Genomic DNA, 27,111 nt, shown 5'->3' on the forward strand with positions numbered 1-27,111 from the left:
CTCACATGAAGTCAATTCATGTGACATGTCACATGCAAAGTTGGTCAGTATTTCTATAAGCCACTGTCTATTGGTACTAGTACAATTAGAGCAATATGCACCAATGTCACAACAGAGCTCTTTCTTGTGAAACCTTACAAAGTGATGATTTGATTAATACACACTAATTTACTCCAAGTGTAAATTGAAGCAGATAAGTTTTGTATGCATTTTTCATGCATTTATTTTTATATATATATATATATATATATATATATATATATATATATATATATATATATATATATATATATATAAACAGCTGCTAAACATTTGATTGACTTTACAGTGGATAAGTCACAGCAGCCCCCAGTCATGTAGTGACAGTGAGTATTAAACTCCTCCCACTCACAAGCCTCAGGTGAAAAAAAAGTAAATGATTTTTGTTAAATGACCAGATGAAGCCTATGGTACCTTGTCAGTTAATAGAAAGGAGAAAAAAAATCTTGATATCAAGTAGTCCATTTAATAAAATAGATCTGCAAGCAAAATACACAGACATTTGTTAGCACTCAGTTGTTTCTCTGCATATTTTGATAAACAATGTTTCCAGCCATAATTTCATGGGGCTTTAACTGTACTTCGAAACCACACTGATTTTAAATATCCATGATTGAGGTCATTACAGCTGCAGAAGCCTAAAACATTAGCATTAACATCTACTTTTCTTTAAAAAAAATTGGTTGTACAGTCATACATCTGTTCTCATCTGCCACTGTTATTCAAATGTCATTCAAGCTGCTACGTCGCATTGCCAAATAGTACAAAAGAAAAATCAACCCAAAGTGGAATGGCTATAAAAAGGGAGCAAAACACTGTTCATTCCTTGCACTGATCAGTGACAATGTTTAGTACATACAAGTCATCTAAAGGTGTTCCGGTAGCAAGAGAGGATCATAAGATAAGCAGGCTATTATGCATTTAAAAACTAGAATTGGCTTAAAAATGGGAAATACAAAAGAAACGAAACAGAAAAAGCCATCAAAAAATGTTTTTTGAAAGAAAACCTCATCTCCCTGAAAGTTAACCCCATTTCTGCAATCTTATGACATTTTGTTGATGAGTCAGGGACTTGGGTCTAAATGTACTTTACTCTAGAACATTAAACCCCAAAAGACAGTTTTTAACTCCAAATTTCAGGAGAACAGTTTTCTGTCCAAACCAAGAGGTGTACAGAGCTCTTCAGCGAGGATATTAAATATTTTCTAGAGTTACGGCAAAAAAAGTAACGCAAAGTCCACATTATGAGTGAGACTGCCTACTTTTACTCACACAGATGTATAAACAAGTAAAACATAAAAAACAGTTTCACCCAGATCTTTTTCATAAAAATGACATGCACCCAGTCTAGATTTAAGGAAGTCACTTTACCATGTTAAAATATAGTCGACTAGAATGTAGAAATGTACTTATGTCAGAAGAGATTTTGTAATTTATATATTGTAGCTTAGAAGATTTCTAACACATAACAGCTAGGAGGCTAAATATACTGCTTTCAATTAGAGCCACCCTAAACGCAAATGTACTGAAATGCATTTTTTGGAAGTAAATCCATAATAATTCAACTCTCATTAATACATGATGACAAAGCAAATCTTAAATTACAACAGTGATGTGCAGGATGCAAGTGTATGTAATCCTAAATGACGAGAATGAATAATAAAGATGTAATCATGGATCTATTCGTGTTTACAGAGCCGACTTTCACACCCATCACCGGTCCATCATGCTGAGGATCATCTCAGGAGTGAGGTCTCCGTTAGGTGGGGCGTCAGACAGCTGCAACGCTGGTGCAGTCGCATCTTCCTGGGGCAACTCCTCCAGCTGGATGGTCGACTTCCCTCCACCGACCACCACCTCCTCTACGTTCTCGTCGATGACATCCGCCTGGTCATCGGCTCCAACCTCCTTCTTCACAATTATATCATCCACCTCTCCAGTGGTCTCATCCTCCACGCGGATGATGGCAGTCGCTGTTAAAGAGTTGAAAGTCAGATTCTGGTACTGTATGAATGAGCTATGAACATATGAAAGTGATTCTTTTTTAATTCTATCTATGTAGTTGTGAGCGGACTTACAGTCCATTAGCATCGAGTCTCACGCTATGTGCCAAATAATGCCCAAAAGCATTGTAGTCCTGACACTTACTGTCTGGCTTGTTCTTCGGGGGTCGTCCACGTTTCCTCTTGACTGGTGGCTCCACAGGGGCCGGGACAGGGACGACTGGTGCGTCCTGTTCCACTTCAAGCTCGCTTAGCTCCTCTTCTTCATCCAGCTCATCTTCTACAGATCAAAGTATAGGGACATAAGCAGACAAATTACACCTAAACATACGCAGATTGCTAACTCTAACTGAATAGAATCACCAATATAATATGTGATGAATTAATTGGGATTTCATTTCCGTGGCCGTGTACAATCTTTAGCAACATGAATATAGGGCGTCGATTATTTGAGTGATTAGAAAAATAATACTTTTGCGTGATAAAAACGCAATGGTACATTTTTAAAAGACAGTCAAAAAAGAAACCATTATCAGTTTAAAAGAAAAAGCTTTTGGCTTAAACTGCATACAAAATAATCTGCCAAACCTAATCCATCATGTGGGCACATAATCTACCAGAAGAGCCATACCCAGCTTTACAAATAAAAGGACATCTATCATCTAATCAACTAGGACATTCTTTCATCAGAAATCTGTGTTACATAGACTGTAATGAACATCAAAATGGACCATGACAACTTTTTAGACAATCAATTTTACCTATTTTGTACAAATGTCATTGCATATTCTGAAGTAAAATTGGACGATTGGCAAAAAAAAAAATGAACCTAGGTCCACAAACACTACCTGTGTCGCCCTCGTCTCTCCTGGCCTGCATCTTCCTCTTCCTGCCACGACGAGCCTTTTTGGGTGCAGGAGTTCCATTTTCTTCTTCTTCAACTTCACCCGTGCAGTTGTCAGTGTGACGCAGCATGGTGTTCTGTGGAACACACACACACAAACACACCTTAGTTAGTTATATACTGTAAAAGATAGCAACCTTGTTTTCTATATCTCAGAGCTCAGTCCTACCCTGCGGGTGAACGTCTTGTTGCACTTGCTGCAGACAAAGGCCGTGGGGACAAAGTTGGGATCATGGTAACGCTTGAAGTGCATGTCCAGAAGCTGCTTCTGCCGAAATGTTTTCTCACACTGGCTGCAGGCAAACGGCTTCTCCCCAGTGTGTGTACGCTTGTGCATTACCATGTGGCGTTCCTATGAGGCAATAGGTCAGATTGCTTCATTTAGCATGTAGCATAAAAATTAAAAGATGAATACCATAATGATATTCCACTTGACACAAACCTGTCTGCAGCAGTAGTCACACTGTTCACACTTGAAGCGTTTCTCATTCTTGTGGGTCTTTTGGTGTTGGATGAGAGCATAACGCTCATGAAACACAGCATCACAATAACGACATTTCTTTCCCTTCTCAAGAAATGAGTGCTGCTTCCGCAAGTGAACACCTGAAATAGAAAAATTGCATTATTATATACTTATTGCATTAAAAAAAGCTTTACAATACTGCAATGACTGGCACGTTTTAGAGCATATTTATACTATAAATTATGCATGCGAAATAACAATTTCTCTAACTATTGTTTACGTTGACATACTTCATGAACTCTCCGAAAAATTACCCAAAAAATATTTATGATATAAAAATCAGGGGTCACTGCACTTTGTCGTCTTTCTAATCTGAAGTTGATTACATTAAGTTTAAAAAATGACAACACAACTAACCAAGGTCGCTTTTGCGTGCGATGACAGTATCACAGTGTGGGCAGTGGAACTTGGCCACGTTCTCTGTGTGCTTCTGCAGAATATGCATCTTCATGGTGCCACTCTGTGTGAAACGGGCATGGCAGATGTAGCACTCGTACGGCTTTTCCCCTGCACCAAAGAGAATGGAATTTAGTTAGAGAGTTCTGTAACTGGGAATAACCCTTCTGGGAAATATATGACGCGAGTAGGTTACCTGAATGTGTTCTCATGTGCCGCTTCAGCTTGTAAGTGTCTCTGCTAGCATAGCTGCACAGACTGCACTGGAAGGGCCGCTCCCCGGTGTGCGAGCGAATGTGCCTCTTCAATTTACTCACCTAAAAAAAGACAGAAAAATTAAGGGGGGGAAAAGGATCTTATCCTTTGGAGTAAATTAATGATTAGATGAGTACTGAACACAGACCAACGTGGTCACGTACCTCCACGCTGCAATAGTCACACATTGAGCACTTGAAGGGCTTCTCGTGCGTGTGTTTGTAGCGACGATGACGCACCAACTCACCACTGGTAACAAATGCCATGTCACAATCTGTGCACTTATGTGGCCTAGTGCCTAAAGAAATAGAAGGAAGTGAGAATGAAAAGAAGAAACTTCCATTTATTAATAATATTTAAAGTAATATTGCACGAAACAATTATCAAAAGCATGTCATTTTTAAAAATAAATTATAGCAATGGTATAATTATGAGTTAATTTTCTGCATTACCTGTATGTGTATTGAGGTGGTTTCTCAACAGTGTGACAGTTCGAAATGCCCGTCCACACAAGTGACATTTATGTGGTCTCTCATCTGTGTGGCTCTTCATGTGTCTGTCCAGGTTGGAGCGTCTCGGACAAGTGTAGCTACACAACTCGCACTGGAAAGTCTTCTTTACGCCTGGACACAAAAATTTAGGATTATAAAAAGAGGTACATCACACAGCCAAACTGCAATCCAACATGTGTCTTTTCAGCATTATGATATCTTCACAGAAACTATATGAAAGTCTAACCTTTTTTCTTGATCTTTGTAGGCTTTGGTGGCTTCATGTTGCCCACAACCTTCTCGGCATTCACTTCTGACAGAAGCCCCTCTTGCTGCTCTTCTTCAAAGTCGTACACAGAAACATCCATGTCACGATTGCCCTCTCCATAGCGTAGGCGGCTCTTCTTTGGTTTCTTCCCTTTATTTCGTAGACCTGAAATGGGTTGGTAGTCTGGATCCTTGGTCCATTCTGGGTCCTCTTGTAGAGGCACAGTGGTTTCTATTTCTGCTGGCTCTTCCTCTTCCTCCTCTTCCTCCCCCTCTTCTTCTTCTCTCCTCACCTCTTGAAGCTCTGCGTGGACTGAATGCATCTCCTCTTGCTCTACAGTCTCCACCTCACCATTGGCGCCCACTTTTACCACCTAAAAAAAACATTTCATATGAATCGTATTGTGACCAGACTCAACAAAAGTAGTCCATGGAGTTTCGGGGCATGACCTAAGGGCTGTTCTCATTGCACAGCAGCACAGAATCGTTTCTCACCTGGAAGCCCTCCGGCAAGGGAAGAGTGTGACAGATAACAGGCTCTGCTGTTGTAACAGGTACCTGCACCAGCTGAAGCTGACCAAGACCCAACGTAGCTCCTGTCTGCTCCTCCATATTCACCACCTACATGAAAGCAAACAAAAGTAAAAACTTTGCTCACAAAACAAAAAACACTTCACAACAAGGCCAGTACCTGGTATTCAAACATTGAACTTCATGAATTGCAATTTATACCAACCTGGAGTGTGATGATTTGTCCCTCCTCTCCACCAGTAACTGTTACCGTACCGCCGCCCTCCAGCACCTCAGTCTTCATTTGCAGCAGAGTCGGATCAAGAGCGTCCATCACCATCATCTCCATGTTATCACCCACCCCGTCCTGTGCAGCCATGACTGCTCCTTGTATCAAAGCATCTCCAGCTTCTGGTTGGACCTTTCCATCGGGAGAAAGGGCAACAGTCTCCAAGGAAACAACCTCTCCCTCCATGGCAACAGGTCAAGTAATACCCTTCATAAAGGGTGACAGAAAAAAAAACAAGTTAGAAATAAATTCAGTGAAATGAAACTGCATTTCCTTTTGCGCGTGTCCAGATTGTAGTAGTACAGAGGTGCACACTGTAAAAACTCCACTAGTGTCACATGTGTGGTTCTTATTTTGATGAGCCAGTACAAATAGTACTTTCTGCGTTGAATGCAGTGCATTTTACTTCATAACCAGACAGTAGAAGACGCCTGAAGGATCAAACTGGTTATTGATTGCTTGAAATATATACATTTCATTTAAATGTAATATGGGGCATTACATAATGCACTAGATTACGAAAATAGGAGATGGCCTCTCTGGCATAGAGATTCTCAATCTAAAGCATGTCCCTTAATGCCAAAGAAAACAACGAAGTACACCATGACTTCACTGTTCACCTGGCTGAGTAAGAGTCAGACAAAGTTGGAGTGAAAGTCAGGTGATCGAAGTATCGTGAAGAAGCAAAGAGTGAGCGTTTATCGTGTGTAGTTTAACAGGGAGGTTACGTTGAACTTTTGAAGAGTGACGGTTTAACGTTACGTCTTCCTGTGTTGATTAGACAATTACTACTCGATCAATTAATTAATCGATACTTTGGGGTTACGCGTTCGACAACAAGAACGTTTAAATTACTTTTTAACAATTTGGCGACCGTTCACGATCGAAACAAATCGTACATTGTTAAAGATACAAACTATTCCAACATCAACTCGTGTTAGTCAACTCGGGAGGCGCGAGGAGGTCTGAAAACAGGAAACAAAGGGCACGATAAGATGGACGTCAGGCCTGAACAAACTCAAAACAGAAATACTCATAAATATAACCCTCCCTGTGCAAATACCCCGAAATGTCAGACCCAAAGCACCAAACCGCTCAACCGAGACACGGAGTTACAGTTTATAGACAGATTTAGTGCGTTTTGGATAACGATAGAGGGAGACAAACACCCCCCCGCCAGCCCCGTAAGCCCTACCGTGACACCTAGAGGCCGACGACGGCTCCTACAAAAACGTTTCCGTGTTTGGAGGAAAACCAACGACTTCACTTACTCCCAATTGCTTCTTTCCACCGTTGTATTCAGTTGGCTCCTCGCTGCATGTGTTTGTTCCTTTCGGTCCTGTTGTAAACCTGCGTATGTGCTGAGCGCCGGACTAATAGTTTTCTCCCGCTTAAGGAGAGTGGGCCTCACACAAAATGGCGGCACTTTAAGAGCTATCGCGGCTGCGCAAACACACAGCCGAGGGAGTAAAGGGGCGTGGTCGAGCGATGGCTGAGGCTGGTAGGCGCCAGATTTGAATTCGAGCGTGGGCGTGGCGTCCGGAAACATGACGAGGAGGATTATCGATAAATTGGAAAGGGACTATTGATTAGTTTTCTGGCAGATCATTTTTGCCCGGACGTGACTTTTTATCCCTCCGTCAATTTACAGTCAAATTTAAATCGAGTTCAAAAGTATTTTTTTGAATTGAACAATTCACAAAATCCGTCACAAGAGGGCAGTGTAAATGTTGTAGGTGTAGGGCGGGCCTCATGGCCTCAATAACTCCTATAATTGTGTCATACTGTAGATTGAATATTGAAGTTGACAATTTTACATGCAAGTGATCACCTGAGTTAGTGATATTGGGATGCCACACGCGTTTTGAAAAATAAAACTGATACAGGCTAAAATCCTAACATTACCATTGGCAGATTACACTGCTGGGAGAGAAAAATAAGATGTTGGGCTCGTTTTATTTGGTACTTCCTTGCCTCAGATATGCTTTCTGGTAAATGTAGTTACCCTGTTAAAAATTTAATAAGGAATGGAACTATTTTAATAACTTCACCAATGTAATGCAACATATTATATTGTATTACTTTTTGATTATTTTCTAACAAATGAGCTATACCGCTGACAATTCCTAAAATCATAAACCAGGCAGTATTAATGTCAGGACTCGACACTGATTACTGTCAAGGTTTTCTAAAAAGTATTTTCCATTAACTTGAATTTGAATTGGAACGGAGCAACATAATTAATGCTATATGTACAAATAACTGTGCAGTATGTATTGAAGGACATTAATTAAGTTTAAACACAGTGTGCAAAATACAAAGTATGTGTAGTATATATGAAGTGTAAACCAACATGAATGTGAATGTGTACAGTAAAAATTAGTCCACAGAGGATCTGGCCAGAGGTGATTTGTTGTACAGTCTAATTGCAGTGGGCAGGAATGTTTTCCTGTATCGGTCCTTGTGACATTTGAGCGTGATGAATCTTTTAGAGAAAGTGCTCTGCTGACTCTGCAGTAGGTGGTGGAGAGGGGGGTCCGGGTTATCCAAAATGGACAATAGTTTCTTCAGTGTCCTTCTCTCTACCACCTGTTCCAGATACTCGTGCTTGCGGCCGATGATAGAGCCGGCTTTCTTCACCAGTTTGTCAAGTCTGTTGGTGTCACCACCTCCAATGCTGCTCCCCCTAGCAGACAATGGCAAAATACAAGACACTGGCCACAACCGACTTGTAGAACATCTCCAGCATCTTGCTGCACACGTTGAAGGATCGAAGCTTCCTCAGGAAAAAGAGTTGACTCTTCCCGTTCTTGTAGACAGCATTGATGTTGGCCTTCCAGTTCAGTTGGCTGTCAATAGAGAAACCCAGGTACTTGTACTTCTCCACCATGTCCACATCCACTCCCAGGACAGTCAGAGGTGTAGGAACTGTCGTCATCCTCCTGAAGTTGACCATCATCTCTCTGGTCTTGCTCACATTTAGAAGCAGGTAACTCTCACCGGCCAACTCAATTACTCACTACTGCCCTGTACTCCTCCTCTCGTCCATCGCCAATACACCCGACCACAGTCATTAGAGTACTTATGCAGAAGGCATGAGCCTGTGTTGCCCATTCGGCCCATTCTGACAAACTGTGGTCTGCCTGTGAGGTAGTCAGTGATCCAAGAGATGGTGGACGAGTCTACCTCCACTACCTACAACGTCTCACTCAGTAGCAGTGGTTGGATGGTGTTAAATGCACTGGAGAAGTCAAAGAAAGTGACTCTTACGGTGACACTGGTTCCTTCCAGGTGTGACGGAGCTTGTTGCAGCAGGTAGATGGTGGCGTCATCCACTCCCTGTCTCTCTCCAACCTTGAAGCCGGTGATTTGCTTCATCCCGGTCCACACCTCCCTCGTATTGTTCTTCTGCAGTCTAGCCTCCAGCTTCATCCTGTAGGAGTCCTTGCCCTCCCTGAGCTTCACCTTCAGGTTGCGCTCTCCTTAGCTAATCCCTGCCCCCAGGCCTGAAAGCAACTTTCTTCTTGTTAAGAAGATCCTTCAGGTCCTTGGTGATCCAGGGCTTGTTGTTGGGGAAGCAGCGCACAGTTTGGGTTGGGTGGTGTGTTCACAGAACTTGATGTATTCTGTGATTGTGTGTGTGTGTTTTATTTTATGGTACAGCTCATTATCCAGGTCTCTAAAAATCCTCTCTGGCTATTAATTTTTTATATTACTGGTGAGATGTCTTTCTTTGAATTACAGCATTTATTTTTCGCAGAAAAAAATGAATAAATAATTTGTTACATAACCTAACAAAACATGTTGTTCGTTGCAGACATTTCCATGATACTATGTACTTGTCATAGACCAGGATGCAGGGTTGAAGACATGTCTGTGTTGTCACTCTATTCCTCCATCTCTCTGCTCTTCTTATTGTATCACCATCTTTTTCTCATGGCTTTCCTCTTAAAGGGGGGGGGGCCGAGAAAAGAGCGATTCTCGAGTCAAATCTGTCAGTCTAGCCAGCCTGGCCCCGCCCACCTCGGTGGAGGCATTACATACTGCTTCAGCTCTTAGCAACGGTGCCTCAGCAACAGAGCTCCACGGCAACAGCGTGCCGTGTGTCTCCCCAATGGAGCTGCCGTTGGGCGGACCAGCGCTCAGGCACTACACCCAGAGCAGACCGAGACCTCACCGACAAAAACTCAACTATCGACCCAGCAGATCACAGGTACCGTGAAAGAGGATGAGAGGATGGGAAAGATGGAGTGTGAGGGAAAAGGTGCCGTGTGTGAGGAGAGAAAATGGAAGGGAGGGAGAGAGGAGAGATATAATAGGGTACAGAGGGGAGAGGCAGGGGGAAGGGAAGGATGGAGGGGGAGTGCTGTAAAAGATGCCTGGTCCCTGCTGGAATAAGGGAGTCCCATTGTATCGGTCACCGGCTGTTTGATGAACACACACTTGCATTTTCCGTGTGTAAGAGAAGGATGATAATGCACGACAGCGAGCTTGGTCTGAATGTCTTCTTTTTTTCTCACTGAAAAAAAAGCCACTACCTTTTTTTAATGTGCAAATATAATTGTATAATATGTGTGATCATCTCTAATTTTCCACTAAGCTGATCCGGTTGTCACAGAGCCATTAGGCAGGAGACACAAAGTCACTCCCTTGAAGCCAATGGCCAGGGAGACTAAATTCAAGCAATTCCCCTGACAGGATATCATGTAACGGTGACTTCTGCACAATTTGTGTTCTGCAGTCAACCTCCTGGTTTGTATTGCTACTTGAGGCTACAGATATTAATATGATCAGAATGAGCAGTTTTGATGTCACATTACCTACATCGGCAAAATTATCATCTTGCTTTCATTCGGCATGTAAAATCCAGTGACGCCCCCACCCACCCACCCACCCCATCGTACGTTACTGAGCAACTGACTCCCAGGAGGCTGGTTTGTAGCATGAAGAAAGATTCCAACTAAAATACACCCATAGAGGCAGGAGTAATACTCGTGCCAGAGTGTGTGGGTTTTTCATAGTTGAGGATTATGCAATGTAAAGTTTGTTTGATCTTTGGAGTGAAATGTTTTTTTCTGTGGTTATTAGGAAACAATAATTGAGAGTGACAATGAAGTCCTTGAGCTCATGGGAAGAGTGGATGAAGGAGTTGAAGAGTTCTTTACCAAGAGAGTACTTCCTACTGATTCACCGTGAGTATCAACAGCTGCCCAATTTGCCTCTTTATAGTTCCTTAATAAGTAGCCAGTTTAAACTCTAAATGCTTTATTACAGTAGAATTTAATGCACATCGTATTTCAGTTTGATATACAGCATATGATCCTTAATATAGGGAAAAGCAAGATGATGAATCCATCACAGTGCACGAAGTGGCCCCTGCTAGCTCTGGTCCCTGTCCACCACCAACGAAAACACTCAGGAGGAAACTCGGTGATTTCTTCACACTCAAAAAGAGACGAGGTCTGAAATCAGAACCAAGTCAGGAGGGCCGACCCAAAAAGACCTCTATCGCTGATCTCATTCGCCCGCTCAGAGAAGTCACCAGAGCTGAGAAAGAAAAGGATAAGGACAGAGTCAAGGAACAGGACAAGGAAAATGAAAAGGAGAAAGCGAAAGAAACTGGAGGTTCGGCTGTTCAGGAGACACCTGGTGCTCAGCTGAGGGGTGAAGTGGTGCCTCCCCGTCGAGCTCTCAGAGAGGGGAAGTCCCAGTCTCTCATTTTGCTGTCTGGATCAGCAGCAGCAGGGACTACCAGTGCCAGAAACACTTCAAAGGTGAGTGCAAGAGTTGAATTCTTATATACATTCAGACCAGTAGGTGTGTATTTAAAAGCACTAATTATGCTGTTGTTGCTCATTTCAGAAACAGCTCGAAGGCCAACATAGCTTTGAACAGAAACTCCATCTCATGCTTCAACGTATTGGAGTTTCCAAAGCCCAGCCAGGAGAGACACAGGTGTGTGTTATGTATATGTCTAAATTTACAGGTGTAAATATATTGTGGGAGTCTTCAAAAGTGTTTAAATGCTTCTTTTATTCTTGTAGAATCCGGAGGGAGAGATGAAAAAAGCAGAGTCTGAAGGTATCTTCCTTTATCTATTCAAAGTTTAATATGACTCATCTGCTCCAGCTTAGTGTTAATGAATCGGAATTAATCTTTGAAGTTATGGGGTTTGTATCAAACACAGATCACTTCTCCATTAAATATAATTAATATTTCTTTGGGCTGATAAAAGCGCTCTCCATCAACTATTGGGACATAAAAGTGAATGAATTCCTCTGGTAAATGGTCTTTGTTTCTTAGGTACTATCATTGACAGCAAACCTGAGCCACCACCTACTTTCACAAAAGCTCGGACGATGTCTGCATCGTCAGGTAGATTACAAGCACTGACTGACTGACTCTCTCACACAATATGTGTATGACTATGAATAATTTGTACATTTTTTTTCTTTTCTGTAGATACAAGGCATCAAATTCGCCCAAGTGTGTCAGCACACGAGTCAGCTGGGAAACCCGCTTTGCTTCCAAAGCCCGTTATCAAACCAGGTCCACCCCGCTCAACATCTGGCCGTAACACACCTGAGAATGAGTTAGCCCAAATACAGGAAGGGGAGTCAAACACACCGACTAAACTGAGCTCAAGTGCAGCTCCATCTACTCCTGCTGCTTCTGCACTCACTGTTACCGACACTCCTACTGTACCGACAATATCAAACTCAGTCTCTGACTCAACCAGTTTTACAAGTCCTGAACCTCCCTCTGACACAGATATACCCACCGAGTCTGTTAACCCCACTGCAGCAGCTACAACACCCACTAGTGTTACAAAGCTTGACAGTGGACCTTCTGTCCTTGAAGCTAATGCTACTAATCCTGAACTACCCACCTCCAGCTTTCCAACAACCCTTACAAGCAGCACCACACTCATCAAACCCTCTGCCACTGTTTCAGTTACTTCCGCTTACTCTGAGTCCATCACTCCAAACCCCTCTGTCACTTCCAACTCAACAATAACTATGCTTTTCATTACCACATCAGAAACGGTTTCTGTTCCCTGCAATGAAAGCTCGGTTTCCACAACATCGACCAATCTGACAACTACATCGACTTTCCCAGAGCCAAATGGTGTTCTCTCAGTCGATGCTATTCCTGCTCTTGGTGGTGATGCAGCTATGACTGTCATCTTCACAGCTACTTCAGCATCCACCTGCATATCAGAGATGTCCCCAGGTGTGTCTGTCACCATCAATTCAGTTACTGAAGAAGCTTCCGTCACCTCCACGAGCTTCGTAACTTCAGTTTCATCAGTCACTAAAACCACATCTCCACCCCCTATCTCAAGTCATACCATTACAACTGCAGTTTCACCTGTCACCTCCATTACCTCCTCCTCCACCCTGATCTCTTATCCCCTTCCTTCCACCATCTCCACCATCTCCACATCCCTCACTAGCCCAACATCCACCGACTGCATGAACTCCATCTCTACTTCCACCATTACTCATCCAGCCACTCCTAGCCCTGCTGAAATCTCAGTTCCCTCCACTTCTTCCAGTGAAACAAACCCCACAGACACCACCTCCACTGCCACCAGCTTAAACCGTGTAGATACCACTTCCACTGCCAGTTCAGCTACCACTGTTGCAATTTGCTCCCCACTCATGACTGACGCAGACCCACCTTACACTTACGACGTCAGCACTACCCAAACACCAACTATTGATAACTTAAGTGCTACTACTCACCATTTGACCAGTCCAGCCCCCTCTAATGATAATCCCAGTCAAGATTTGCAGACATCTCCTGAAGAAAGATCCAGTGTAGAGCCTGCAGAAAAGGGCACAGGTAAATTTTGAGTTTTGTGAGTACATATTGTATTTCATTCTTAGCTTCAACGTGTGTAGATATATGCTGAATGTTTTTTTTTCTCACGATTTTCATCTCTCAACAGCAGATGAGAAGCTTGAGATAGTTCAAAAGAGCAAGCAAGCTGAGATAGATGAGAACAAGAAAGTCGCCGACGGTGGGAAAGAGAGCAAGAATGAAAAGGAGAAACCGCCTCTTACTTCCAACAATGAAGTTATAATGAAAGAAGTGCAGGACGAAAGTGTGAAACCCGAAGAAAACACAATAAAATCAGAAGTGGCTGAACCTGCTTCAGGGATAAATGATGACCTGTGCAGGAATAAGAGGGGGATAGAAGGTCAAAAACAAGAAGAGGGTGAGGAATAACTCGAAAACAAAAGAAATGGCAAAACACGGGACCAACTACTGTGACAGGGGCAGGAGAGGCCACAGTAAAGGTAACGGGGGAGAGGATCCATCCCACTTCCTACAGGGACCACCGCATTACAGCAGCACACCACAAAGGGTGGGCCACTGGACCAAAGAACTGAGATCCCCTTGGTGTGATGTAATCAACAAATCCAGCAGTGTCTTTGTCCTTTTTTAACTTATGTTTGAATTTTTTGCATTGCACGTATGATTATGTACCATAAGACAACTACTGTGGTAAAATACACCATGTTTACAATAGATGGATAAGAGACATAGTTATGAATATTAAATGGAATATTGAACTGAGTTGCTTTTTTTTTAGCGGATTTATTATTTCTAACACATGAATGTTATTCAAGGTATACTTGCTATTTCAGGAGCCACTGGTCTACCTCAGTTGGCATCAAGATAGCTCAATTGTTATCAAAGTTATTTAATTGTCTCGGTTCAATAATGGTCTTTGTGCCAGAAGAGCAGAGGAGACCAGAGATACAAGACCTTCAAGAATGAACATGCGGAAATGTATTAAAGCCTTATTTATTTAAAATCTTACACATACATATATTTATCATATTACATATATTTTTAATGAACCAAGCACTGTTATACATAACATTATACATATTTTTATACAGGGAAGTATACAGCAGTTGAGGTTAAACTGTATGTCTTCGTTTCTTTTTGATGCCGTACAGTAAAGCAATTGTATGGTACTTTTCAAATTAATTAAAAGTCATGTTTTGTTTTACTTTTCATCAATGCTGTATACTATGTGTGCACACAGTGGAGTTTACCTATTAACTAAATTCTAAAATATAGGTCACATTTTTATCGAAACCAAATGCTCTTTACTATTATTACAGTTGTATATAACAGCAACTCAAATATTTCCAAAAAAGTTACAATATTCTTCCTGTGTCTAATATTGTCTTTAAAGACAGCTGACCAAAGCTTCATAGAATTGGATGTAATGAAGGGGATCCTCTTGTCACCCCAGCTGGAGGAGTAAAGAGGAGTAAAATATTCGTAAATTTAAGAAACATTTTGTGAATGAGGCCCAAAATAGACCTCACTCATGAAATAATTAAAAAAGGAAAAAAAAACAAAAACAACAACCATATATATATATATATATATATATATATATATATATATATATATATATATATATATATATATATATATATATATATATATATATATATATATGTATATATATATATATATATGTATGTATATATATATGTATATATATATATATATATATATATATATATATATATATATGTATATATACACTTCTTTTGGATGTACATGTTTGATCCACGAGGAAGAAAAAAGAAAAAGAAAAATATTAGTCATCCACACCAGCAGGTGTCGCTGACGGGGAGATCGACCAGAAAGCCGCGCTTCACCCGGAAAAGGAGGACCAAGGGAAACCACGGCAGAGTAATTGTTGTCGACCGTCCACACAAGTGCGAAGAGTTTCTTTTGCTATTTAGAAAATCCATCGAGTTACAAAACAACTACTACATTCGTAGGAGGATCCAGCCTCGTCGTGCACACGGTAGAGATGTCGGTCGCGCCTCCCAGTCGCTCGGCCGCCGGCTGGCCGCGCGGTGGTGCCGTTCAGTTTGGGAACAAATACATCAGCGGGCCTGCAAAAGCGCTCTCGCTGGAGAGGACCATCAACCTGTGAGTTCGTGTGGAGCAGACATAATACCGCTCGTATCGGTAGTGAAGGGTGCTCGTTAGTTAACGAGGACCGACGGCAAAGTCTAACTCCGTTAATTAGTGTATTATGTTTCAATCATTTGATGCTAAATATACTGATTTCATCAAATACAACTGTCTGTTGCACACAATACAGCAGTGTCCATGTTGTGGTCATGACTTGGACGTGGTTGCTTTTCAAGAATTGTCCAAAAATATTGGTGTGAATATTAATACAAAAATCTAATATACCTAAAACAACCGCACACGGTTCAGCTTCCCGCACGGAGAAAACAAAATGCTAATATATGCTGTTTCTTTTGTCTTTTATTATATGAAACTAAAATGTGCCGCTGGTCGGTCAAATGCCAGCCTGAATTTGTATTTTCTATCTATATATATATATATATATATATATATATATATATACACATATACATATGTCAATGTTCACATTTTCTGAGGCTACAGTCTTACTAGTCTTAGATACTATTAATCAATTATCAAATGTTTGCTGATCTAAAGTTACAATAAAACATTAAAATCAGAACAAAATATTGAATTTAAGACTTCCAGATCATACTTACTATGGCAGCCAAAATAATTAGTCTCTCTTTACAGCTGAAAAGATAAAACAAATGTATCTACAGTGCATTTGATCATTTGTTTGTCATTCATTTAGCTACTTTCTTTTTTTTAGCCTATGCAAATCAAGGATTTTCTCATTTTTGTTTGAATTGTGTTGGTTTGAAAACGATTTGAAGCCATTTGATGATTCTTTGCTTCTCCGGGAAATACATTGTGCAAATTTTACTCTTTTCTGACATATTATGAACAAGTAGTATGAACAACAAGTAGCGATGTATGGTTTTATTAAATTGTTGCAGCCAGAGATTAAAATTAGTAGTATTAAATAGTATATCCCAGTTTTTATGACATATAGGTAAGAACCTCACTGTATTGATCTCTGGTCAGGCTTAATTACTTTTCATGTGCACTTCAGATACCCTCTCACCAACTACACATTCGGCACCAAGGAGCCTCTGTATGAGAAGGACAGCTCAGTGGCTGCCCGGTTCCAGCGGATGCGGGAAGAGTTTGATAAAATGGGGATGCGGAGGACAGTGGAGGGTGTTCTCATTGTCCATGAACACAGGCTGCCTCATGTGTTACTGCTGCAGCTGGGCACCACTTTCTTCAAACTGTGAGTAGTTCATGTTCAGAGGATCCTGCATGAAACAGCAGAATTTTTTTTTTTATGGAACTAACGTTGGCTTCTCTCCTGTAGACCCGGGGGAGAGTTGAGTCCTGGAGAAGATGAGGTGGAGGGTCTGAAACGCCTGATGACTGAGGTAGCTACGTCACTGCACAGTTTTAAGCTTCTTGTTGCGATTGTGAATTTTACACATTTTAACTTTTGTTTTCATGTTAGATCCTTGGAAGGCAAGATGGCGTGAAGCAGGAATGGGTGATTGACGACTGTATCGGCAACTGGTGGCGCCCAAACTTTGAGCCTCCACAGGTTAGTGCACATATATACAATAACAAGTTATAAATATTTAGTTGATTGAAGGAACAATTAAATAGATATTTCCCTATTTTAATGGGAAGTGGTTTTGCATTAACTAATAAATGCTGATTTAAATTATATCTGATCAAAGTTGTTTGTATTGCAGTATCCATATATTCCAGCTCACATCACCAAACCCAAGGAGCATAAAAAGCTATTCCTCGTTCAGTTGCAGGAAAAAGGTAATAACTTGTGAAACTATTGCATGTTAGTAGTGTTGTTAAATGGAGTATATAAGTAGAGGAAACGTATGGATAAAGTTCCATTGCATCTTTGCTTCTTTTTTGGAAACCTGTGCTTTATGTTTCTGCAGCGCTGTTTGCCGTCCCCAAGAACTATAAACTGGTGGCAGCACCTTTGTTTGAACTGTATGACAACGCTCCTGGATATGGACCTATCATTTCCAGTCTACCACAGCTATTGAGCAGGTATAGTTTATGTCATTGTGGAACTAGCCTGAATTGAACTGAAACCCATGTTTCTTTTTTTTCTTTTTTTTCTTTTTTTGACTGTCACTGGCTAAATTTAAAAATGTGGGGCTGGAATCAAATATCATCACGTGCATTGTTTGTATCAAGGATTTGCTATGTACAACTGCTGACGAAACATGTATGACCTGTAACTTTTCTAACCAATTTATTTGGCTTGTATTGTTCATGTTTGAAATGTAACATAATAAACATTTTATTAACACAGTGAATGCACAATGGGTATAGAGAGTACTAAAGAGCTGTTTAGATAGTATCCATTCTTCTGAAGTATCTGAGGACAACACCGAAGACTGCACCCAGCTTATCTATAAAATCCAACCAAGAGAAGGAAAGCGAGACGTATACATAAACAGAAGATATTTGCAGATAAAGATTCTACCTAAGAAGTAACAAGTATGCAAGAGTGTCACTTTTATCCAAGTTGCACACCCCTCCGATAAACCAGAAAGAGATTTAGTTCTCTTAAACGCTTTTGAAACAGCAAAAATGTGAACCGAAGAGTATAAAACAAGGTACCAACAGCAGCAGTTTGATTTACAATGCGCCTAAAGTAAAATTGTGACGGTAAGGATGGCCTCTGAGAACGGCGAACAGCATTTGGTGGCTCATGTTACTCCAGTCTTGGAAAGGGACGACTGAGCAGAGGGATATTCAGTTGGTAACAATCCGCAACCAAGCCCGTTAGATGCCACTAAATCTTACTCACTGACCTTTTTAAAAAGGTGCCTTGTGGAGTTTTCTTGTATGTTTCATGATTATTTTATTTAGATTCATCTTTAATTGTTACTAGTTTGTTGTTGGCCTATTGCTTTGTCCCACTCATAAAAAAATAAAACATGCTCAAAAACAGGTTACCATAGACTTTAACAGAAGAAGCTCGAAATAGAAAACAAAACGTTGCATTACCATTATTGTGAAAATCATCACTTAACATTAACTGACTTTTTATTCATCATTTTATAGACGCAAGTTCATTTACAACTAACTCGAGTGAACACGTATGTGTTGATGTCTCTGAGTGCAGTCCAGTGTGAGTGAACTTCAGAGATGTGGAGAATAAAATACTTCTCATCTTTAGCTCAGCTTTCACTAAGAACTTGTCATTGACAGTTCACCGGTGGGTGTTCTTACTGTTAAAAAAGAAAAGAAAAGTGTCTTGCGCCTTTTTTTTATATTAAGCAACTGCTTGTTTTGTAGTATGAAAGTCTATTCCAGTGAGTGTTAAGATTTTATGTTCAGTGGAAGCCCATGTTGGATTAAACAAAGTGTCATTGCGTTTCCTCCTTTAACCTGTGACAATGCTGTTCTTTTTAATAAAGTAGTCCTTTGAATATGTTTTTATAAAGCTTTTGCTTATTTCTTCATATTGCCTTCAAAGTGAACGTGTAAACCAAAATATTTCAGTAGGAGTTACTACCGGAGTGCATGAGGCTCAAATGTTAGTATCCTAATAGATGAGCCAAAATTAAAGTTTAATTATTTGGCTCTTAAATCTAGTGTGGGCGCAGTCTACATTGGTTCAGAATCGGTTACTTGCTGTAACAGTTTTTGCCGTGAAGTTTCCTTTTTTTGGCAGCTGAATACTGCCCCACATGCTTCATCTGCACTTCATATCAGGTTAGATATGTGTTTCAACCAAATGCAAAGTAATGACAAATTATATTTGCAGTGTATGTTTCAGTCATATGTTTAGTATTGTGTGAATAGACACTTCAATTACCACAACACAAAAATATAATAAATTTAACCGACTGCTTGCCCACTTTTGAATGTGACCTGCATGATATAATATCCATTTAACAATTCTCTAAATAGCTTATCCTTATCCTAACAAACACTGGACATCATTATACTGTATACATTGCGACAGTCATATTAGATGAAAGCAAATCATCTTATAGACCATTATTTTTTTCAGCATTCATTTGTATTGTTTTTAACTTTGTGATTCTGCAATGATGCTAACTTTGTCCATGAGAATACGATTATGCACAATACAGTATGGATTGAAGTGATCCGGTTGTCTTGCAGCGAGGTGAACAAAACAGAAAACATTTAAAAGATACAGTGGTTAAAGCTTAGTATATATCATTTTTAAATGCAGCTAGCAAGGTTATATTTAATTCCTCAAAGATGGTTTGTTCAAAAATTATGACTGAACGCAAAGTATTGTCTGTCAGTTTGCCAAAGCTGCCTGACAGTCTCTACTCAGGGCAAAAATGCCCCTGCTGCCGTCAACGTCATTTCCCCGCGTCGACCATCTCACATCCACGCGTCCGCAGTGTGACTGCAGTGTCAAAGCTGTTCATAACCTGGTTGATAGTTTCTATAATGGCGTCCAGACGACGTCCGGGCGACAGCGTGAAAACAGACAATAAGAAGAAGAAGAAGAAGAAGAAGACGACGTGTGAGGAAACAGCTGAACTCTGTTCACTTGTTGGAGACGAGCAGGTGAAGAAAAGTGTGCAGGAGGCGTGGAGCCAGAGGAGTCCTTACACACAGGGTGGGTGATGCAGGAAAACATGAACTTTTCTAAAGTAACGTCACGACCTTTTTAAGAAAAACTGCAGTAAGAAAACCTAGCTGATTGAATTGCTTTAAGATCCTCAGCTGGTCATTATAATTACGTTTTAGTGTTAACTCTTTAACAACTTTATGCAGCTTGATTATCAGGATACTAAATACTATGTAGCCCCCCGTTGAACTACTACAGGTAAACTATCTGCCCGGCAACTATCGCAAGTAGTGACTTGTCTTGTTGATGTTTTGGTATTAATGCATGTCTTTGGCTGAATTAGAATATATTATATGTTCCTTCTGATAGAGATGGTTGATGTGTAAAAAGTGATATGTAATGTTATATTGTCTTGGCTATTATGTTTTATTGATTTTTCAGGAAAAAATAATTGAGATATTGTTTATGGAAAACATAACTAGACGGAGGTATTTCTGTTCTTAGATATAATATAGACATTGACGCTCATTGACTTGCAGCATGATGCTAAATTTTCAGATACGTCTGAAAATGAATGGTATAAACGGTTTGACAAAACACTGATGCCAGACAAGTTTATATTATAATGGCAAATGTACATATTGCTCAAACTTCTGATGTGTGTAAGACTATATGAGTGGAGGATAACTACTTTCCCAATGTCATTTGATCTCATTGAGTCTGCCCCACTTGAATAAATATGAAAATCATTTAGTAACACTTTGCCATGTCCAAATATTACTTGACTTTTGTTTCTTATTAGTGCAGTTACATTAATGTTTTGTGGGTGCAGTCCAGTGTCTTTCCACAAGCAGCAGTGAGTTATTTGTCCACATTATAATTTGACAAATAACTCACCGGCTGACAGATTATGGTTTGTTTATGTGCAGGAGATCTGGAGTTGGACTGCCACCCTTTCCCTCACTGCATCATCAAGAACTTTCTCGGCAGCGAGACCTTCATGGAGAACTTGCAGAGAGAACTGATGGAGCTCAACTTTCATGAAAAGTCAAATGATCTGTACAAATTTAAACAGGTCTCTACAAACGGACCGTCTCACTGATTTATTCCTGTTGGTTTGTGTCGTTGTCTTATAATCTTCACTTTGTTGATGTTCCCACAGTCAGACGACTTGAAGAAGAGAACAGAGCCACATATCTCAGGACTGAGGTAAAAAAACAACTTGTGTTCTGTACTTTAGGATTATTATATCTTGGTGTGAGAAAGGATAGATTGTGAAGTTGTGGATAATGGTTGGTCTCTGAAGAGGTGAAGCTCACTCTGTCAGGTGGGAATGCTAACAACTTACTTTTATGCTCATTTTTATTACAGGTCATCTGTTCTAATAGACATCACATTGACTCAGTCAATCAAGTTGCAAGTTGGTGTCTTATTGTCTTTTCAAAGATCATTTATTTTCATTATGCAAAACAGGGAGGCACAACAAAATTCAGTTGTAACTCATTTGTAACACACGACAAACAGAACAAAAACAGTCGTACGTTTCTGTTTTAATGTTTTTGCATTGTAAGGGAAAAAAAATTCTACGTAGATAATATGGCTGACATCTGTACATTAAATATTCAAGATGAGGAACACATTCTCCATCAGCTTTGACTGTTTGAGCACCAAGCATTATGGTGTAAAGTCCAGCTCCCCTCTTCCCTTCTAAGTCCTGCTTTCCGCCCGCCAACTGCGGTTTGATCTGGGATGAACAATGGAGCCAATTAATATTGATCAACAGCCAAAATTAAACCAACAATTAATGGCTAATAATGCTCTACCGCCTGATCTACAGCTGTGTTAAAAGCACATTTTACCTACTTGTAGTCATTCCCAGTCTGACAGAAGGGCTGACCTTTCTCTAAAGCCAGATGATTTTATTATTTAGCCATCCTGATTTTGACTTTGTTTCTTTTCTTTTTAGAAAACAAAATGCATCACATTTGTTCGTCCATTTTGATTATCTTATTTCATACCTGACTATATGAGCTGTCTCAATCTAAACCACTTTTACTCCACTGATGACGCAACCAGCTCAAATTGTCAGCACTATATTTTTTACTTGTTCTCACTTGATCTTAGCTGTAAATCCAGTAACACACACATTCAAACTTACTATAACCTCTCAAACCTTTTGCTTTGAAAGAAATTGTGTGTCGCTGACACCAGTCCTATAAATATTCAACAAAGAGATATTAATGTCTTTAGAGCTTTCTGACCTAAAAGTCCACATGGAAAAGTTGGTTTGTGTCTTGAGGGTTAGTCTGCATTGTTACATGTAAAGTGAAAAGAGGTTGGTTTAGTTGTCAGTAAAGGAATGTCAAGACTGTAATGCTGAAGTTGGCCCAGTGGTAGGGAAACATGTTGATCAGCTCACCACCAGGTGGAGCTAGACATCACATCTGCTTCTTAATTAGTACATCTTCTTCATTCAGTGCTGTTGATTCTGACTGCTTAACATGAGGCTTGAGCTCAGTGGGAAATGCACTCAACTGCAGTTGCTCAGTGATGATCATTCTTAAAGCGGAAGGACCGTTCCTTATTCAGTCTTGTACCAGCGCTGGACTTTGCAGTGAACACAAGGGTTGCACACTTTACGTTATTACAACAGTGTACATGTTGGGACTATAAATCCAATGATGAGAAATTAAATATGCTACTGTCGGATTGCAAAAGCTGCAGAACTTGCCAAGATGTTCAGTTTGAAACGAGTCCAAGAAAAAACAAGATCTCAGTGGATAAATCAAAACAATATGAGCTGGGTGTCAATTTGAGACTCTTACATTACAGCAAAGTCATACACAAATCTTTCCCTTTTTAAATTCTTTTATTACAATTATGATGAGCATTGTTTACAGTAAGATACTGCAACATGTAATCTCTTGCAAAAATATGTATTTGTGACTCTATACACTGGGCAACACCTACTGAACTACAGGCCTGGAATAAATACCATAATTAAACACACAATAACGACCTCCTCTCGTGATCATCTATTATTTATGTCACAACAAAATGTCACGGTAGGTTTGAGCAGTCCAACAATCCAATCTGCCTGTGTGGTGAGGCTTTCAAAAGGTCTTCAATTTTATACAAGGTTAAAGGTTAAACCACACAGTTATTTTCAATACAAAACAGGATGGCGCCATAAAATATATTTCTTGTGTCACTGTTTTCAGGTTGGCACTGTTTGGGCGTTTCCGCTCCTGGCTCGGAGAAGTAATGCAGGTTGACTTGGAGCCCATAGTGGATATTTCTTGCGCTAAATATGAATATACAGGTGAGCTTTGTTTTAGTTTTTTTTAGGAAAAAACCTCCATGAATTTTCCTTTTTCCACAAATCTAAAGTGATTTCTTCCTTCTAGATGTTCTTTTGTGTCACGATGATGAATTGGAGGGGAGGCGCTTTGCTTTCATCCTGTATCTCGTGCCGCCGTGGCAGAGCAGCGATGGAGGAACCCTCGATCTTTACACAACAGACAGTGAGTGTCTCACTTTGTGTGTGTGAATTTTTGTGTTTTTTAGACAAGTCTTGTGTAATTTCTATCTCTGTCATCAGGTAATTTCCACCCAGAGAGTATAGTGAAGTCGCTTGTACCCTCTTTGAACACGCTCATCCTCTTTGAAGTTTCTCCAGTCTCTTTTCACCAAGTAAGAAAAGTTTCTCCTGCCTTTTTATCTTCACTGTTGCATCAAAGAAGTGTCTTTGATTGCAGATTGATGAGATGTGTTGTGTTTGTCCAGGTGTCAGAAGTTTTGACACAGGACAAGTGTCGTTTGTCTCTAAGCGGCTGGTTTCACGGGCCGTCATTGGAGCGCCCTCCTCGCCACAGAGGGCCCCCTGTCCCTCGGAGCCCACACTTACCAAGAGATGTGAGTTTGCTCAAACGTTCAAACTATCTTTATAGGAACAGTTTGACATTTTAGGAAATACACTCAGTACCTTCTATTTGTTCACCAAAAGATTTACACTTTCAGCAGGTTAGCTTAACTGAGGCAGCTGGGTTGGCTCGGTTCAAAGGAAACCAAATACCAAATCAAATACCAGTGATTACAAATCTCACTAATCAACACGTTGCATTAAGTTTGTCCAACAAGCTTGATGATGTCAGTCTTCTCATCTGACTTTTAGCATGAAAGTAAATACGTGTATTTCCAAAAGATGCCAAACTATAAAGATAAAACAGAAGTTATTGTTTTTGCTCCCATTGACGAATGATTGAAAGTCAGCACTCAGCTTCAATCGGTAATTTAAAAAAAAAAAAAAAAGCCAGAAATCTAGGTGTAGTTATGGATTCAGACCTCAATCTGAACAGCCATATCAAGACAATTACAAAATCAGACTACTATCAACTGAAGAATATATCAAGGGTTAGAGGACTTATGTCTCAACAGGATTTGGAGAAACTTGTCCATGCATTTATCTTCAGTAGACTTGACTACTGTAACATTGTGTTCACAGGCCTCTGTACAAAGTCAATCAGAAAGCTGCAGCTGATACAGAACGCTGCAGCTCGAGTTCTCACTAAGACCAGGAAAGTGGATCACATCACTCAAGTTCTGAGGTCTTTGCACTGGCTTACTGTCCAACAAAGAATTGACTATATAATCCTGCTGCTGGTTTATAAAGCACTGAATGGTTTAGGGCCTAAACACGTTTATGATCTGCTGCTACCTTATGAACCATACCGACCCCGCAGGTCGTCTGGTTCTGGTCTACTTTCTGTTCGAAGAGTCAGAACTAAACGTGGAGAAGCAGCATTCAGCTTTTCTGCTCCACATATCTGGAACAAGGTGCTTGAAAGCTGCAGGTGTGCTGAAACCCTTAGCTCCTTTAAATTCAGGTTGAAGACTTATTTGTTTGCTGCTGCCTTTTATTTGAACCAGACTCAATTGCTGCCTCTCACTAGTGCATTTTATTTCTTAAACTGCTTTTTATTCTATTTTTTTTCTTTATGACAGTTTGTTTTATGATTTAAAAGGAATGTTCTTAACTGTTTTTAAATCTTGTTTTCTTTTACATTATATTTTTTAACCTTTTAATGGTTTTATGTGAAGCACTTCGAATTGCCTTGTGGCTGAAATGTGCTATACAAATCAACTTGCCCTACCTTTTAACAGACGTTATGTTTTTGTGTTCATGACAGGAAACGTTGCTACTGGAGTGGGTTAATCCAGTGTACTTGGACATAGCTTACCAAGAGCAAATCCAGGAGGAATTTGAGGATAGCTCTGAAATTCAGCTCAAAGATTTTCTTAAGGTAACTCTCTCTTATTTTTTTTGCATGTGTCTATTCGTTCCTGTCGGTTGATAGTGTTTGTCTTCAGGAGGAAAAGTTCAGGGAGGTAAAAGAAGCACTGCGACTCACCCAAATTCAGTGGACAAAGAGAGGACCACCTAATAAGAGGTAGGGCATGTTTCAGAGATTATTTAAGGGCATATTTGAGGACTCTGACTACAGGTGCTGTATTTGTGTTCATTTAGATGCTATGAAACAGCTTCTATGAACAACACAATGCCACAGTGCGTGAGTGCATGTTGGGAGCTGCTTTGTTCAGAGGCTTTCTTCCTGCTTCTCTCCAACTTCACCGGCCTTCGATTGCACTACCTGTGTCCTGACGACGATGATGATGATGATGAGAATAAAGAGGAAGAGAGGAAGGATGTACGGGACGCAGAAGCTACAGGGTCTTTGACAGAATCGGCAAATGCGAGCAGCGAGAAAGGTGTGTGTGGGGTGTGGGGGGGGGGGGGGGGGGATTGGGATTGGGTTTCCTCAGCCTCAAGTCTTTGCAGCTGTTGGTATGTTTTGACCTTTGTTGTTTGCTTTAGAGCTGAGCACACCTGTGTGTTGTGGTGAACTGCGTCGATGGTGTCATGGTGGCTACACTCTTTTGCATGATGCAGAAGCAGCGCGTGCAGAGTACGCTCTGGACCTTGTTTTACCGTTTTGCGGTGCTGGTGAGTTGACACACACACAGACGCACACACACACATCAATTCTGTGACTTTTACAAAACTTTCTTTCATAGACTGGCAGTCAGAGTTTGGTGGCTTCACTTGCTATGTTGCTAATGAAGAGGATGAGGAGGTGAGTGTTGATTACAGTATATGATTGATATGATGATTCTAATTACAGAATTGTGTGCATGTTGGCAATGCTTCATTATCATCATTGCTTTGGTTTCTTTCTCATCGCAGCTACTGACAGTGTATCCAGAGGATAATTCCCTCGCCCTTGTCTACCGAGACAAAGAAACCCTCAAGTTTGTCAAACATGTCAACCACAAAAGCTTGTCTGCTACTGCAGATAGTTTTAGCTGCAGAGCATTTTATGACTTCTCATTTGTGTACTATGAATAAATATTTTTGCCCATCTTGTGTCTTCTTCACATCTTTGTCTCATCTTTCTAAAAAGGTGATGCTTACATTTTAGGACATACTGCGTTTACATTAACAGATGCTGCCCTGGTCTTTGGGAGTTATTTGAGTCGTAGTATTTCGTTTAAGAACACTTGAGCTGGGAATTAAGCCACAAACCCTTTTTTTACTGGACCGCACCAGTTACTCTTGAAACTGAATTATACTTCTGTTCAAAAAGATATTGTTTCGGGATACCCGTTTGAAAATTGTCAGTTCCTTAAAGGTCTGTTGAGTTTTTTTAGTCAGATTAGATTGCCCCTTTCTGTATGTCTTATTTTATTAAGAATAAAAATCAATGATTTTGGTTAAATTGGCACTGCTATTTGGATTGGGTGCGAGATGACAATTGAGTGAAGCTGGAATGATACAGTTCTGTCCCAGCTCTTGTCATTAATTAAACTGAATTATTAAATGTTATAGGTTGCCTGTTGTGTCAGTGTTAAAAAGTTCAAGTGCAAA

At 40.4% G+C, this 27,111-nt stretch overlaps 4 protein-coding genes and 1 long non-coding RNA gene across 6 annotated transcripts; 4 read left to right on the forward strand and 1 right to left on the reverse strand.

Moving 5' to 3' along the window:
* Positions 1–485: 485 nt before the first annotated feature.
* On the reverse strand, positions 486–7,117 carry LOC137786157 (transcriptional repressor CTCF-like). Its single transcript, XM_068577855.1, has 13 exons — positions 6,949–7,117; positions 5,615–5,884; positions 5,374–5,499; positions 4,859–5,252; positions 4,573–4,743; positions 4,285–4,418; positions 4,062–4,182; positions 3,827–3,976; positions 3,389–3,549; positions 3,116–3,298; positions 2,891–3,023; positions 2,188–2,322; positions 486–2,012 (listed from the first exon to the last, which is right to left on the reverse strand). Exons 2-13 carry the CDS (start codon positions 5,861–5,863, stop codon positions 1,753–1,755), a joined length of 2,217 nt encoding a protein of 738 aa, XP_068433956.1. The 5' UTR covers positions 5,864–5,884; positions 6,949–7,117; the 3' UTR covers positions 486–1,752.
* Positions 1,758–5,919, forward strand: LOC137786222 (uncharacterized). The gene is made up of 3 exons (XR_011077565.1): positions 1,758–2,040; positions 4,685–4,775; positions 4,880–5,919. It is a non-coding gene; the product is annotated as an uncharacterized lncRNA (long non-coding RNA).
* Positions 7,118–9,734: 2,617 nt separating the features above from the next.
* On the forward strand, positions 9,735–14,354 carry LOC137792767 (uncharacterized). Of its 2 annotated transcripts, none has more exons than XM_068588514.1 (8): positions 9,735–9,890; positions 10,766–10,869; positions 11,010–11,451; positions 11,540–11,632; positions 11,722–11,758; positions 11,981–12,052; positions 12,140–13,525; positions 13,632–14,354. In XM_068588514.1, exons 1-8 carry the CDS (start codon positions 9,792–9,794, stop codon positions 13,910–13,912), a joined length of 2,514 nt encoding a protein of 837 aa, XP_068444615.1. In that variant the 5' UTR covers positions 9,735–9,791; the 3' UTR covers positions 13,913–14,354. The 2 variants fall into 2 exon arrangements, with proteins under 2 accessions (XP_068444615.1, XP_068444703.1); XM_068588602.1 differs by having other exon boundaries at positions 13,635–14,354.
* Positions 14,355–15,376: 1,022 nt separating this feature from the next.
* On the forward strand, positions 15,377–17,940 carry nudt21 (nudix hydrolase 21). Its single transcript, XM_068578066.1, has 6 exons — positions 15,377–15,652; positions 16,674–16,874; positions 16,959–17,022; positions 17,103–17,192; positions 17,347–17,422; positions 17,554–17,940. The coding sequence occupies exons 1-6, from the start codon at positions 15,531–15,533 to the stop codon at positions 17,703–17,705; spliced, it is 705 nt and encodes a 234-aa protein (XP_068434167.1). The 5' UTR covers positions 15,377–15,530; the 3' UTR covers positions 17,706–17,940.
* A 2,060-nt stretch (positions 17,941–20,000) lies between these two features.
* On the forward strand, positions 20,001–26,597 carry ogfod1 (2-oxoglutarate and iron-dependent oxygenase domain containing 1). The gene is made up of 13 exons (XM_068573768.1): positions 20,001–20,234; positions 21,116–21,261; positions 21,349–21,395; positions 23,408–23,508; positions 23,594–23,710; positions 23,788–23,879; positions 23,973–24,101; positions 25,376–25,489; positions 25,557–25,636; positions 25,714–25,955; positions 26,062–26,190; positions 26,262–26,320; positions 26,431–26,597. The coding sequence occupies exons 1-13, from the start codon at positions 20,063–20,065 to the stop codon at positions 26,590–26,592; spliced, it is 1,590 nt and encodes a 529-aa protein (XP_068429869.1). The 5' UTR covers positions 20,001–20,062; the 3' UTR covers positions 26,593–26,597.
* Positions 26,598–27,111: the final 514 nt, after the last annotated feature.

This window comes from Clinocottus analis, unplaced genomic scaffold, assembly GCF_023055335.1.
Source record: "Clinocottus analis isolate CAN_PGR_092001 unplaced genomic scaffold, fCliAna1.0.p SCAF_1, whole genome shotgun sequence".
In the NCBI taxonomy this organism is placed as follows: Eukaryota; Metazoa; Chordata; class Actinopteri; order Perciformes; family Cottidae; genus Clinocottus; species Clinocottus analis.